The 16,359-nt window shown below is 36.1% G+C and overlaps 1 protein-coding gene across 1 annotated transcript in view; it reads left to right on the top strand.

The window, feature by feature from the left end:
- GRID2 (glutamate ionotropic receptor delta type subunit 2) overlaps positions 1 to 16,359 on the top strand; it is a 1,638,698-nt gene that overhangs the window by 1,316,535 nt on the left and 305,804 nt on the right. Inside the window, exon 12 of the mRNA XM_060188447.1 lies at positions 8,942 to 9,254. Within this exon, the coding sequence (XP_060044430.1) occupies positions 8,942 to 9,254 (313 nt within the window). The remainder of the gene's footprint in view (positions 1 to 8,941; positions 9,255 to 16,359) is intronic.

Genomic DNA, 16,359 nt, shown 5'->3' with positions numbered 1-16,359 from the left:
ACACCCTTCACTAGAAATGAAAGTTAAAACATTTCTTTTCCAAATTTGAATAGATAAATCTTGGGAAATATTTGTCTTTATAAGAACTTGACACCAATTTTCACTAACATCTTATGTTTGAACGAAAAGATTTTTCTTTTTATTTTCTACTAGACAGAGGATTTTTCACATTATTCTTTAGGGAAATTTTAAAAGGTTTTAAACTTCCTTTACAATGCTTAAGAAAACACAGGAATCTGCCTCCTCTTTTTAGATATCAAGTCAATACAATAATAGAGAAAGATTAAACTTTAAATCAGAGAAGGGAGCTTTCACAGATTAGAAATTGGTAAATTTCAAAAGAGCATACTCATAGGAACTCTAGTTTTATCTAGTGATCCCACAAAGTTCCCATTCATTTCCCTAATTTGGAAGTGTAACAACTGTAGAAAAGAATAGGCCATGATGTCGACAACTATATATATAAATTTTTGATTGATAACTTGCTACTTGAACTCTATAACACTTCTTTGAGTCCTTATACCACTTATGACACTTTGGGAGCTAAATTTATGTTCACGTATTGCTGTGTGTTTGTTTTATTTCTCTCAGAAAAAGTAGGGATAAAGTTGAAACTTGGGCAAAGGAAGCAGCTTGGTGATGGAGTGCATTTGTGAAGCCATGTTCACTCATAAAGTGCTGATTAAATAAATTTTGTAAAAGATCATAGCTGTGCCACCTAGAAAAACACAGCAGAATAAGCCAAATTCACACCTGAATCACCATGTCAATAAAAGCCTCTCTTGTATGTTTAGTAAGTTCTCATTTAATGTTATAAAATAGATTCTTAGAACCTGTAACTTGAAGCAAGATGACATAATAAAACCATGTCCTGAATAATTGATATTTTGTTTAAGAAGAACTAGGACTTCATTTTTTTCTGCCTACACTATACTGTTTAAAGCAATGTTTTCCTGTATATAACATATACACTTAAAAATTCTTGGGAATGTACCCCTCTAATCCTATAGTATTGTCAATATTTCCATTTTATAAATAAATTAATTAATAAAAAGAACTTTAATTGAATTTAACATCAAGACCTCACAATACAGAGAAGAATGAGACTAACTTCTAATGAAACACTGGTAGAAACTTAGAAGATTTGTATCTTGTCATAATTGTTCTATACCATGTTCAGCAGAGAAGCATTTACAGAAGCCAGACCTCTAACCTCCTGCACCCCATAATGACCCTGGGTCCATACTCCCAGAGGGATAAAACAATAGGGAACCTTCCAATGGAGGGGACAGGATATGGAACTCTGGTAATGGGGATTATGTGAAATTGTACCCTTCTTATCCTTCAATCTTGTTGATCATTATTAAATCAATTCAAAAAATATCTTAAAATCAGGGTATTAAAATCTTATCCATAAAACCTAAAGAGGTAAATATTTGAAAAATAGCAGCTCTAACAAATTAATTCTCCATTTTCCTAATGCAAAGTTCCAAGCCACAAGCTAATCCAATCAAGTAGAAAATAGAGAGAAAGTAATTGCCAAGAAAAGTTTCAAGAAACTATCCCACAAAGAAGGGCAGGATTGCAATGTGTAACTGGTGAACTTGGCCAGTTCCTTAGAGAACAGCCATTTCAATGCTGTTCAAGTGTAAAGGAGACTAAAGAGACACAGTAACTGGCATAGGACAATGTCCTAGGTAGAATTAGGATGTTAGTATTGGAACAGGCTATAACACTCTGATGTGGACTACAAGTATAAAGAATAAAGTAGAATGCTGTATGCAACCTATTTTCAAGGTGTTAATATATATATATATGTATATGTGTATGAACATGTATATATATTGTGTTTGTTTCTGTAAAGTCTGTATGTGTTGTATAGAAAGAAAGATAAATAGATGATTGTTAGATAGATAGATAGATAGATAGATAGATAGGTAGGTAGGTAGGTAGGTAGATAGATAGATAGATAGATAGATAGATAGATAGATAGATAGATAGATAGATAGATAGATAGGATAGGAAGAGAGAGGATGATTAGACTGACCCTGTAGTTAAACTACCAGGTTGGGTTAGTGGCCATAAGCAATTTAGTTAATCTGTTTGTGCTTTTGCTTTCTTATCTCTTCAGTGTAGATAATCATAGTGCTTACCTTATAAGGTGTTGGAGAAGGTAAATCTAATTCAGCAGTGAAAAGCAACTACCACATGGTAAATATTATTTAAAATCCAAGTAGTGGTGGCAATGGCAGCAGCAAAATATCTTCAGTTTTCACTGGATTATTAGTTGCTTTATGACATAAGTAAATCAGTACTTTGTCGGGGGGTCGGACAGTAGCCCAGCAGGTTAAGAGCATATGGTGTGAAGCACAAGGACTGGCGTAAGAAGCAGGTTTACAGGTGTTTATCTTTGTCTTCCCCATCTCTCTCCATTTCTCTCTGCCCTATCCAATAGCGACGACATCTATAACAACAACAATAATAACTACAACAACAATAAAAAACAACAAGGGCAACAAAAGGGGAAATAAATATAAAAATATATTAAAGAATTGATTATTAATCAGATGTGTTGCAGGTAGCAAAAGCCATTCATGCTCATTTGATAGCAAGGCTGTTCATGAGAAGATGGGAATCTTATTACATCCCTATTCTGAGTGCAATAAGTATCCTTTTACAAAGCACTTAAAAACTATAGGAAGGAAACTTGTTGCATTATAGGAGAGCAAAAGATCCTTCTAGGCCATTAAAACACCCCATCTAGAGTGTTAACCAATGAACTAGCATCGAAGTGGATAGAACTTGAGAGACTTGTTGCAATGCTTTGAACCCCATAAACTTGTCATCAATATTTTACTGATGCTTCAGCAAACTCTGCAGTGACTCAAAGCAATAAGGAAAAGTTGATATGATGGATGACGGGTATAGATTCAAATATTGCACAAAGATATGGAGAGGACAAAGAACATGTTGGTGATTATAAAAGCTGACAATTGGCTTCAGAATTAATGATGAGGTCTCTTGGCTTGGTAATATTTCATTATTTTCTTGCCATCCCTAGGGTTCACCACTCCAAATCAACATTTTTCAGATTGTACAGAGAGAGGGAGAGAGAAACAAAGAGAAAGGAGAGGGAGAGGGAGAGAAAAAGGTGGGAAGAAAGAGGAACAATTGCACTGAAACTCCCCCGCATGTGCAGGAAGTCAGATTTGAACCTGGGTTACTCACATGGGAAAGCAGCCCCCCTCCTAGATGAACTTTCTTGTTGGCCCTAAAAATATTCTTAGAAAAGGGTTTAACCTCAAGTTTAACATAAGATAATATTATAATTCACATAACATAGATAATCCTAACCTTCAAGTTCATAATTCAAAAATGTCCTATTTTCATTGAAAATGTAAGACTGAAAAATACTCCCCTCCCTTGTACTTCTTACCCTTCTTTTCTTCCTCCTTTGATCTATCTTCCTTATCTGCTTTTTCCCAAGTAACACTCTAGATGGGGTGTTTTAATGGCCTAGAAGGATCTTTTGCTCTCTTATCATACAAGTTTCATTCCTATAGTTTAGTTTTGTAAAAGGACACTTATTGCACTCAGAATACAGGTGTGTAATAAGAAAAGGACACTTATTGCACTCAAAAAACAGGTGTGTAATAAGAGTCCCATCTTCTCATGAACAGCCTTGCTATCAAAAAAGCATGAATAGCTATTGCTACCTGCAACACATCTGATTAATAATCTACTCTTTAATTTTATTAGAGGAAAAAAATCAAGCTAACTGCTCCATCACGGCCTCATGCATGCATAATTTCATAAGTCCTGAAGCAGCTTTTATTTCTGTTTTCTTTTGTTTACGTCACATAGAATGAGAGACACAATATAGTGAAGTTGCACTCCCAGATAGTGTCAGGGCTCAAACTTATGTCAGATCCATATCCCACTAGAATACACACATTATGGGAGTTGGGCGGTAGCACAGTAGGTTAAGCACACATGGCACAGACCAGCATAAGGATCCCAGTTCCAGCCCCCAGCTCCCCAACTGCAGGGGAGTCGCTTCACAGGTGGTGAAGCAGGTATGCAGGTGTCAATCTTTCTCTCTCCCTCTCTGTCTTCCCTTCCTCTTTCCATTTCTCTCTGTCCTATACAACAACAATAATAATAACTACAACAATAAAACAATGAGCATAAAAAAGGGAATAAATAAATATTACATTTTTAAAAAAAAAAGAGTACACACATTAACATGCACAAGGACCTGGGTTCAAGCCTACCCCACATGTAAGGAAGAAGTTTCACAGGTGGTGAAGCAGGTCTACAGGTGTCTCTTTTTCTCTCTATCGTCCCCTCTTCTCTTAATTCCTCTCTGTCCTGTCAAATAATATAGAAAGAAAAAAAACAGGAAAAATTTTCCACTGAGAATAGTAGATTCATAGTGCTGCCACCAAGCCTCCCTCAGAAATAACCTTGGTGGCAACAAAAAAATAAAAGTTTTGTAATAAATAGGTACTTAATCATGTTATATGCTTTCTCTGTGTCCACTGATATGATCATATTTCTTTGTCTTTAGCTGATGAAGTACATTGTGTTAATTTATTTGCTTATACTGAGCCATTCTTACATAGAAGGATAAGACCCATTTGATCGTAGCATATACATTTTTAATATACACACATATTTCATTAATATTTTAATGTACTTTGGAATTTGATTTGCTAATGAGTTTTTTGCTAATGAGTTTTTTGCTAAGAATTTTTGCTTTAATCTTTATCAAAGATATTGGTCTTTAATTTTGTATCAGAGAGATCCTTGTCTGTGTGATGGTATAATTGTAAGGGCCTCAAACAATAATTGGAATGTTTTGCAAACAACTTTCACAGGGAGATGAGAAATTGTATTCATGTATCAACAACTATACTGTAAACTCTTAACCCCTTAATAAAATGAAGAAATAATTGGAAGTGTACCCCCATTCTTCATTTTTTAAAGAAAAAGAGAATAAGCTAGTTGTTTGAAGTGTTGATAGAATTCACCAGTGACTCTTTTGTTTGGGGGGGGGCAGTTACTGCTTAATTTCCATATTTGTGATGACTGTACTTAACTTTTCCATTTCTTCCAAGATTTGTTTGTTGTGGATTCTGTTTTTCTCAAATTATATTCATTTTTCTAGATTAGTAAATGTATTGACATATAGTTATTCATAGTAATCTCATGGTTTTCTGTATTTCTGTAGTACCTGACTTTCTACTTATTAAAGTTTTTTTTTTTTTATCATTTTGTGAGGGGTTAATGCTTTGCAGTATACATGAGTACAAATTCTTATCTCCCTGTGACAAGTGTCTGCATGACACTCTCACCCACAACCTAGGTAGATCCTTTCACAACATCATGCATCAGGACCCCAAAGCTCCTTCCCCCCCATCCTGCCCCAGAGTCCTTTACTTTTGTGAGCTATGTAGAGGTTTATCAGTCTTGCTTATTTTTTTAATTTGAGTGATATTTTGTATTGCCTTTTTGGTTTTCTATATCTGGATTGATTTTTGTTATTTTCTTTCTATTTTTACCTTACTTATTGATCTTTCCAGTGGTCTATTAGGTATAAGAGTAAGGTAATCAATTTATTTATTTTGTTTCTTGCTGTAATCCTGCCTTGCTATTCATTCCCGTCTAGTACTGCTTTTGCTTTCTCCTCCAGATTCTCATAACTTGTCTTGTAATCTGTACCCAATTTTTGCTAATCTGTGTTGTAATTTCCTCAGTGACTTTTAAGAATCAAATTGTTAGTCTCCATGTGTTTGAAATTTTTCCAATTTATATTTTGTGATTAATTTCTCTTTATATAGACATGATAAGAAAAATTGTGTTATTTTTATCAATTTCATCAAGCCATAAAACATTTTGAGTCATTGGTGTACCAACTAGGAAATTATTTTTTCATACTGATTAACATCCTGAAGAATGTCAGTACACCTACTGAACATCTCCTTAAATCTTGACAAGTTTTTTTCCCTCACTACTTGGATTCAATCAGCTCACAATTATTATACCACACAAACACATTCATTACAGAAATAGATAAACTGAAGTATAGAACATATGGTTATGGAGAACTAAGTTTTCAGGTTAGATTTTAAATCTACAAAAAAGCAGTTAATACTATTTCTTTATTAAAAAAAAAATATACTATGGGCTGGGCAGTAGCACACCTGGTTGAATTCACATGTTACCATCCACAAGGATCCAGATTCAAACCCCTATTCTCCACTTACAAGGGAAGTTTCATGAGTAACAAAGCAGTGCTGCAGGCATATCTCTCTCTCCTTCCTTGTACCTCCCATTCTCCTGTCAATTTCTCTGTGTCCTATCATAAAAATAAATAAATAAATATTTCTCATAAGTGAATAAATATGTGAACTTGAAAGCAATAACAATCATTTTCCTGGAAGTGGATTTTCATAAATTGTGTTACTAAGTTTTATACCTCTTAGTTAATAAGTTGAAACCCATAGTACATACATTAATGTAGCTTTGTTACACGGGAAATAATATGATTTTTAAAATTTCAGTCTTTCTTAAAATTTATTTTCCCTTTTGTTGCCCTTGTTGTTTTTCATTTTTGTTGTAGTTATTGTTACTGTTATTGATGTTATCGTTGTTAGATAGGACAGAGACAAATGGAGAGAGGAGGGGAAAACAGAGGGGGAGAGAAAGATAGTCACCTGCAAACCTGCTTCACCACCTGTGAAGTGACCCTCTTACAGGTGGGGAGCCAGGGACTCGAACCAGGATTCTTATGCCGGTCCTTGAGCTTTGTACCACAAGCGCTTAACCCACTGCGCTACTACCGACTCCCAATTTCAGTCATTTATAGGAAAAAATAGTTTTATGATTTCTTCCAATATAATAAAATAGATTGAGCACAGGCTTTGGTGTGAGAAAATCATAACTTTAGATCTGGTTCTATAGTTAATTTTCAGTATTTTAAGTATAAAGTTATATTGAATTGGCTTAGTCTCTTCAAAAGACAGATGTAATCAGTGGAATCAGTGACTTCTGCTACCCTTTCACAACTCTTTGTGGTTTTTGTAGAGAACCTTGGTTTTGAAAATATATAACGCATACATTACACATAATTATAACAATCATTCGGTGCTTTTAATTATGTAAGTATCATTTTACGTAAGATTCTGATTAATTAACTATAAAAACTGGATGAGGTCCTTAAACTATTCAAGTTATAACATCTTCATCTATGAAATAGAGGGAAATCACTTCCATTTATTGAATGAAAAATATTTAACACATTGTACAAACACATACAATACTTACATTTAAATAGAATGTTTTCAAAGCCGTTATGACTTCAGATGAAAACTGTGTGACTTGGTTAGCTATCTTTTAGGGGTTCTGTCTTGCTATCACAGGAGCTCCTCTTATTCACAATATTACTACTCTGGAATGACTTTTTCAAATAGTCAGAGGGAGACAGTCCTACCCTCCATTGCTGTAGTATTCAGTGTGGTGCTGAACTTGAACCTGGACTGCCTTACCCAGTGAGATACTCTCTGAAACAGTGTGTTATTTCTATGACTTTTTGTTCTGTTTTCCCAAAGTGACAAAACAAAGTTCATTTTTTTTTCACAAAATCAGGAAAAAGATACTGAAAATAGCCAGCATTGTACTACTGTTTCTATTTGTCTGTGAGGAGCTCCTCATAGTTGTATTCACAGCCACAGATCGATCATTCATTAATAAGATAACACCTTTAAAATATTTCAGTAAGTATCCTTATATCGTAGAAATTAAATTATCAATGTCCTGTGCACTTCCTACAATTCTGCTATAAGCTTTAAATAAATAAGATAGCATGTGTGATAGTTTAGCGTGCTATTGAGACTAAAAAGATTCAGTGAAAAGAAAGGTTATTATTTCAAGGTGATTTATGTCTCCTTAACCTGTAATTGCTCATAAAAATGTTTCTAAGGTTTACACACTAAAATCACAGTAAGATCTGCACCTATGACATCATATCTTAGTTCTATAAAACCTCTTACACACTCAGATATATTAAAGTCCCAGTAATATACAGGTGTTGTAGAGCAATCTAAACCACTGTAAAAGCACTGCGTTGAGACATTTAAAAAATAAATCACCTAATTTATTTATTTTATTTTGTTTTACTTGTTTATTTTTTGCTTCCAGGGTTATTGCTGGAGCTTGGTGTCTGCTCTACAAATCCACTGCTCCTGTAGCCATATTTTCTATTTTTAATTTTTTTTTGATAGGACAGAGAGATTGAGAGAGGAGAGGAGATAGAAAAGGAGAGAATGATAGATACCTACATAGACCTGCTTCATCACCTGTGAAGCAACCACCCTACAGGTGGGGACCCAGGGGCTTGAACTAGCATCCTTGCGTGGACCCTTGCGCTTAGTATACTATGTGTGCTTAACCCAGTGCACCACTGACTGCCCTCACCCCCATCTACACCCCTCTAATATTTTATATGTTAAGAACCTATTGAGTGTCTTGGGAACATTTTTCTGGTAAGAATTCCTGAGAAGTTTTACCTTGGCTGCTGTGCTAATTCATCATGCCTTTAATGAAATGGCCCAAGGAAATAAGACAATCTACTTTAGGTGTTATTTGTGCCTGAAATATTCTTCCCTGATTTTCCATGCACTGTTAACATGAACAAGGTAATTTGTCTGGCTCTGGTGGGACAAAATTACAGGAGGAAATGCAAACTACATAGATAGCTCTTCTCCAGGAAGTCTCTACAGTGCTTTTTCAGTTCATATCAAAAGACTTAAGATGTTGTTTGAGACATCTGTAATTTCTCTTCAAGGCAAGCTGGAGTGTCATAAATAAAATTGATTTTGTGTGTGTGTGTGTGTGTGTGTGTGTTGTTAATGTATTCCTTTCTCTTTCAATTTCTCAGCGAGCTGACATCGGGATTTCTGCCTTAACCATCACTCCAGATCGGGAGAATGTGGTGGATTTCACTACACGTTACATGGACTACTCAGTGGGGGTCCTACTTCGGAGGGCTGAAAAAACAGTGGATATGTTTGCTTGTCTTGCACCATTTGACCTCTCTTTATGGGCTTGCATTGCTGGCACAGTCCTGCTGGTGGGTCTACTGGTATACCTCTTGAATTGGCTTAATCCTCCACGGTTACAAATGGGATCAATGACTTCTACTACTCTCTACAACTCCATGTGGTTTGTGTATGGATCCTTTGTACAGCAAGGTAAGCAGAAAAGTACCCTTAAAAAATTTAATGTGATGTCTCAAATGCCATGAATTCAGTGGAGATAGAGTTCTTTCTGTATTTGACCTTAATAAATGTCCCCATGTGCCTTCATAGCAATGCTCAGAAAATCACTTTCTCAGAGCTCTTTTATAGTGGATCTCAGACACAGCAGGAATCCAGCAAAAGTGGTTCATTATCTTTTGATGTAGGTTCAATTTCATCAACAAAGCCAAAAGAATGAATGTCAAAGGTAAGGCTCACAAGAAACTCAAGATCAGATTTTTCTCCCCAAGCCCTGACATTCTGAAATTTAGCCTTCCTCGGATAAAACCACTTATTACCAGAGTATAATCTATTTATTTGCACATCTAAGAGATGTTGAGATTTGTTCCTTTTTCAGAGATTATTTTATGCATTAAAAATATTTATTGGCAGAAATAATTGTGACTACATTAAAACTCTGATAAGGAATTTTGTTTTAACTTTCACTTTATATATAATCTTTCTCAATGACTTTACACCTTCATTTACATTATAAAGAATGTCAACGCTGGGGGCCTGTTGTATGCTTTACATTGGGTTCTAGTTCTCCCCTGCCAAGAGAATTAGATCAGGCCTGCTAATTTCGGGCCCACTTGGCCCCGCCCCAAGGAACCCCGCCAGAGTAACAGAGTAGGAGAGAGTGCCAGAGTTCGAGAGTTGGAGAGGGTTCCTGAGTTCGAGAGTTGCAGAGTTGCAGAGTAGGAGAGAGTGCCAGAGTTTCAGAGTTGGAGAGTTAGAGAGGGTTCCTGAGTTCCTGAGTTACAGAGTAAGAGAGAGTTCCACAGTTAAAGAGTTTCAGAGTTCCAGAGAGAGAGGGTTCCTGAGTTCGAGAGTTCCTGAGTTCCAGAGTTGCAGAGTAAGAGAGAGTGCTTGCGCCGCAGCAAAGAGACAGCCGAGTTCTGTTTGGTGATTAGTTTGGTTTAGTTTATGAATCGTTGTTCCTGAATAAAGAAATACAGCTTCCCTGCCCAGCCATTGTCTCCGTGTCTCTGTTACCCGCCCGTGAAGCTAGCCCCGCCAGATAGAGCCAAAGAATTTTAACAACAGGGGCCTGGCACTGGCACACCTGGTTAGGTACACATGCTATTAGCATAGGAACTGGGTTTGAGCCCCCACTCCCACCTGCAGTAGGGTGCCTCAGAAGCTATGAAGTAGGTCTACAAGTGTCTATCTTTCACTCTTCCTCTCTATCACCCCTCTCCTCTCAATTTCTCTCTGTTCTATCAAGTTTAATAGAAAGAAAGAAAAAGAAAAGCATGTCATTGCTTTATAATTTAATGATCCATCTGAAACTAAAGGCTGTTGTAGTGCAGATAAGGGGGGGGTCTTTGTTCTGTAGATAGCTAGTAGGCATGTTTTAGTTATATTCCAAAGGGCCTGCGACTATACTAGTTTCTTTTTTTTTTTTTTCCCTGAGCCTGAAATCTGATATGCAGGTGGATCCTAATTATTGTCTAGGGAGATTATATCATGGCTGGAAAAAAGGACCAGAAAGATGGATCTGGGAAGAGAGTAGTTCCCAAATATGGGAAAGGTGTATAAATATTGTTGACTGTAAACTTCATTGATTTGAGACTCATTATTTTCACTTTATCATTTAAATTTCTCATTATCCTTATACCATGTTGTCCCATAGCATCTCTGTAGTAAGCTTTCTGAGGTGATGGTTTTCAAAAATATTTTTCATTCATTTATCAACCACTAAGATATTTAATTTGCATTATTTTCTTATACATAGAATTTTGCCTGTTATTGAGGATACACTTAAGAGCAAGAGAATCTGGGAGTTGGGGGATAGCACAGCAGGTTAAGCACAGGTGATGCAAAGCACAAGGACCGGCATAAGGATCCCGGTTCGAGCCCCCAGCTCCCTACCTGCAGGGGGGTCGCTTCACAAGTGGTGTAGCAGGTCTGTAGGTGTCTATCCTTCTCTCCCCCTCTCTATTTTCTCCTCCTCTCTCCATTTCGCTCTGTACCATCCAACAATGACAACATCAATAACAACATTAATAATAACTAAAACAATAAAAACAACAAGGGCAACAAAAGGAAATAAATAAAAATTAAAAAAGAGCAAGAAAATCTTTGTCATCCATAAAGTATAACTCCAGTGAGATGTACACAAGTAATTTCAGGTGAAAGTAAAAAGTGTTATGATGGTACTAGATACAGCCTGTTATGAAAACAAAGACATAGGGAACTCAGTCTATCCTAAAGGAAAGAGTAAGTAAAATGAAAGATGGTGGTTCAGGTTAGGATCAAAAACTTCTATGCTAGCATGAGTTCCTCCTACAGGCAACATTTTGGCCTGCTTCATGGAGTGGTATAAGAGTTAAAATGGCTAAATATCGTAGTTCTAAAAGAGACCCTTTACAACTTCTTGTAGAGCTAGTTTTAGGTTGTAATTGATTCTTTCAACTCTTCTTTTTATGAGAATATCTTTATCCTTCCTTCAAATCTGAGCACAAGTTGGGCAGGATAGAGTGTTCATACCTTTCTCATTAGCTAGCTATAAGTATTTTGCCATTCTAATATCCTTTATCTTGGTCTTTGTTAGTTTAATTATGGTGTGTCTTGGTGCATGTATCTCTATTTAGTATTCTTGAACTTTTTATATTTTTATATTCCCACAGTTCTTCACTTGGGAGAAGTTATCTGCTATTATTTCATCCAGTATGTGTTTTTCCCTGTTTTTCTTCTTTTTCTGGTAGGCCAATGATTTGAATGTTGTTTCTTTTTAGAAGATCTCACATGCCTCTGGTATTATTTTCATTTTCTTTGAACCCCTTTTTTAGATCTGTCACTCTTAGTCTCTTCTGCTTCATCTAGACTCTTTGATTCTTTCTTCAGTCTTTATTATTCTTCATATAAGTCCCTCAAGTCTTTTCATTAGTTCAGCTATTGTGATGTACCCACATGCCAACAACTATACTATAAACTATTAACACCCCAATAAAATGGAGGAAAAACTCAACTGTGGTTCTTATGTATCTGTTGTATAGATGTTACATAAATGTTTACATAAAAAATTTAAAATGACGGGAGTCGGGCTGTAGCACAGCGGGTTAAGCGCAAGTGGCACAAAGCACAAGGACCGGCATAAGGATCCCGGTTCGAACCCCGGCTCCCCACCTGCAGGGGAGTCGCTTCACAAGCGGTGAAACAGGTCTGCAGGTGTCTATCTTTCTCTCCTCTTCTCTGTCTTCCCCTCCTCTCTCCATTTCTCTCTGTCCTATCCAACAATGATAACAACAATAATAACTATAACAATAAAACAACAAGGGCAACAAAAGGGAATAAATAAATAAAATAAATATAAAAAAATTAAAAATGACAACATTAACTGAACTGCAAATATTTAAAAACATTAAAAAGGGATAGCAAGGCTTTTGGTGGTTGACTTTGAATGAAGAGGAAGAAAGTGAGCTATATGTTTAAAAGAATTAATAGATGAGGAGATATAACCAAATTTCTGATAGATCATAGAAGGTGTTACAGCTAAATATGTAAATATACCAACAAATTTAATCTAATTTCATTTCATTTTGTCCAATCCCATCTATTTTATTTAGTGCATGATTTCAATAATGACAAAAATGTAGATGACTTCTGGATCTGTGCCTGTGAATTTAGGTTTGGCATATCCGAGGGCCTACTTAGATCACTCTGAATATAGCAGAAGAAACAAAAATTCAACATTCCCCGGATTGAATTTATTTTGCATTTTACACCTTTGTAACTTCTCATATTGTCTGTGCTAGCTGATGCATCAACAGTCACACAGGCATACTTGCTAGAAGTCCTCACTGAAGCCAGTTTTGTTTTCTTCTTCATATACAACCATAATCTTGACCTGTGAAATTTACCTCATGGATGTCTCTAGAAGAGAAAACTTCTTACCTATCAAGATGCAACTTTGAGTTTTACCTGGGTTGAGTTTACCTCATCTATCCTTTGGGATTGTCTAAATCTCTTTGAATTACAAAGATATCTCAACCAATCTTTATTTATACATTTTACCTCCTTCCAATATAATTGCTATGTATTCACATATAAACCCAAGGATATACTCTAGTGAAGAGTCAACAATATTAATTCTCATTCTTTGAATGCTCCCTTGCAGCTGAAACAACTGAGTCTTTTAGAGCAAAGACACTGTTCTAACCCAGACTAAAATACTACCCCTCATGTATCATGCTTTCAGTTAATGGTCCAGTTACTATAGATTTTAACTCACCAACTCAAGACTAGTTCATGTTTTTCATTTTGCCTTTGCTTTTTTCCAGTTCCTGAAGTGTTTTTTTATTAAAACCTTGTGTAACCTTGAATCCCACTCCGTACTTTTCATCAGGCAAATTCTTTTGCATCCTGTAATTCTTATTTGGAGCTCACTTCCTTCAGCAAGCCTTTGTTGAGATTGTAAGCAATCTTGTAAGCACTTTACATAAGATATATTGAGCACTTTTGTCTGTATATTGAAATCGCATTTCTTTACTATTTGTCACCATCTATGTTCTCTGAACACAAAGCAGTACCTTGTTTATTCTCATAATCTTTTTGTCTGTGGTTCAGTTTCTAAAACATATCATGTGTTTAAGTTTCTGATAGATTAAATGAATATTTAGCTAATAATAGCTAAATGAATATAGCTGCTAAATGATGGAGTCAGCATGGAATTAACTGTGGTACTGTGCTTGCTAGATTATATGATATTTCCTAATGATCTGAAACTCTCCAAATCTAACAGATCCTTATTTAGAATGTCTCGACTCATATTTTTGGGTAACTAACACAAGGAGGCTATAAACAGACCTGCTATTAGTTAATACCTTACTTCTGAGGATGTTGACTTGCTTATCACTTAGTTTTCTGAATTTTGTCTGCAGGTGCCCACATTTCAGTAGATTTTGGAGTACAGCCAATAGAAAAAAAAATACTAAAGTGAAATTATCCATATGGTTCTCTAGTGCTGTAAACCTGCAGAAGATATCAAGTTATAAATAAGTCAAACAGTGTTCAATCCCTTCTTGATCCTGAAATGGATTATTGATTACGCACTTGTATACATTCTTAGTAATGAATTGCCCTGAGCTGAGTGTGGTTGTTTTATCTTTGAAAAGCACTATTGCTTCAGTTATTGTTGAAAAAATTAACTTTGGGGAGGGGTGTGGGTGATGGTACACCTGGTTAAGTGCAAGGACCGAACAAGGAGCCAGATTTGAGCCTCTGAACACTTCACAAGTGATGAAGCAAGTCTGTAGGTGTCTACCTCTCTCCTTTTTTATCTCCCCCTCCCCCCATTTTCTCTCTATCGTATCCAATAAGATGGGAAAATGGCCTTCAGGAATAGTGGATCCTTAGTGCCTGAGACCCAGTGATAACCTTGGAGGCAAATAAATAAATAAATTCAGTAAAAGATAATGGAAACTCTTTACACTTTTATTAAAATAGATTAAGAAAAACTTATAAACTCTATGAAAAAGAACATCAACCAATGACAGTCTTTGTCAACAAGAATAAGTTGAAATTGTGATACTTCCCATTAAAAAATTATATATATTCTCTTAAGAAGAAGTACAGCTTTTATCTTGTTGAGGCCCTAGATCAGATTGAATTGGGATAAACAGGCATTTCATATATTATCAGATGGATTTCTGCAACAAAGAGTTCAGAGACTGTGAAAGCCAAAGAATGTCAACTATATGTGAGTTGCTCACTAATGCTGATGTTAAAAAGAAAAAAAAATCTGTAGCTTCAAAGTACCCTGGGAAAGCAGCTCAGGGAATTCAACTGTGCTAAAGCAGTCTGGTTTGTTATAGGGATAAACTTGGTACATCTGTTTGGCTGCAACATTAGAGCTTGTGAATTAGGTAGTTAAATGCATGAATGAGGGACCAATTTTATGCAGGTTTTGTTGTCATTTTCTTTCCTCCCTTATCTCCATATCTATGCACATCTCTCTGCAATTAACGTCCTTAAAATAGCTGAAGTTTGATTTTTAAAGATCCCCAGTGACTGGTTTATGTGTAGTGACGCGGTAGCAGGGCCATGGAAAGTCTTAGCACTTGTTACACATACAGCTGTATGTGATTTGCTTGCTTGTAACTTGCAAAGGGAGATTTCACAATTCTCATGTGGCTTGGTTTGATTCTATGAAGTACAGCATGGTGACATATTTGAAGCCAACCTGTAGTTCATTGGTCAGTAAGCATTTCATAAGTGATGACCACGTGCAGAGAATAGCAAAAAAAAAGAAAGGAATAATTGCAGTAACTGTTTCAATAAATATTTCTTGGCTTCACCTTGGGTTGTGCCCAACCTAGTTGTTTTTGTCTTTGATCTTAAATAAGAGCTCCACCAATATTGTAGTAATATCTGGTCCCATGTTAATTAGGTCTTAGCCAAACTGGGACAAAAACAACTTCTGATAATAGGAACTATTGGAAAGGGTACCAAAAGGTACCCTACAAGATCAATAGTTCCACCATTACTAGTGATCGAATAGAAAGAGAACTGTGTGGAGTTATAGAAAAGAGCTTGATGGCTATATGTAAGAGAGGCAATCCTCTGGCTTTGAGATTCCAGGGCCATTTCTGGAAGAGAATAAAGAACTCTTCCTATTGTCATATAGACTGCATGGATCATCACCCCTTTCTTATGTACACACACACACACACACACACACACACACACACACGCACACACACCCTGACATTCCTCTCTATCAAAGCAGGTAACAGAAGAGATTGTTGATGAGAAAGCATCTCTTTAAAGAATTATCTAGAAGAATAAACTCAGAAAGACATTATAATAGTGTAGGTGGCAAGTATTTGAAATTTCCCAGTGTCTGGGTCACACACCTCTCCCACCACCCACCAGGATTCAATCTGAAATGGAGTAGCTGAAGCAACTCCTTGGTAGCGCCCTCTGATATTTCACATTCAATTTGAAGATAGCAAAAAAATTATATTGGCTATCGCTGTGCTGTTTGCTGTTCACAGTGAGCACAGACAGTGAGAGTAATGCCTCATGACAGGTTCACTGGGTTGGAGAGGCCAGT

This window comes from Erinaceus europaeus, chromosome 3 (genome assembly GCF_950295315.1).
Source record: "Erinaceus europaeus chromosome 3, mEriEur2.1, whole genome shotgun sequence".
Classification (NCBI taxonomy): Eukaryota; Metazoa; Chordata; class Mammalia; order Eulipotyphla; family Erinaceidae; genus Erinaceus; species Erinaceus europaeus.
The sequence above is the reverse complement of the archived record's forward strand: the minus strand, read 5'-3'. Positions and strand labels throughout refer to the sequence as shown.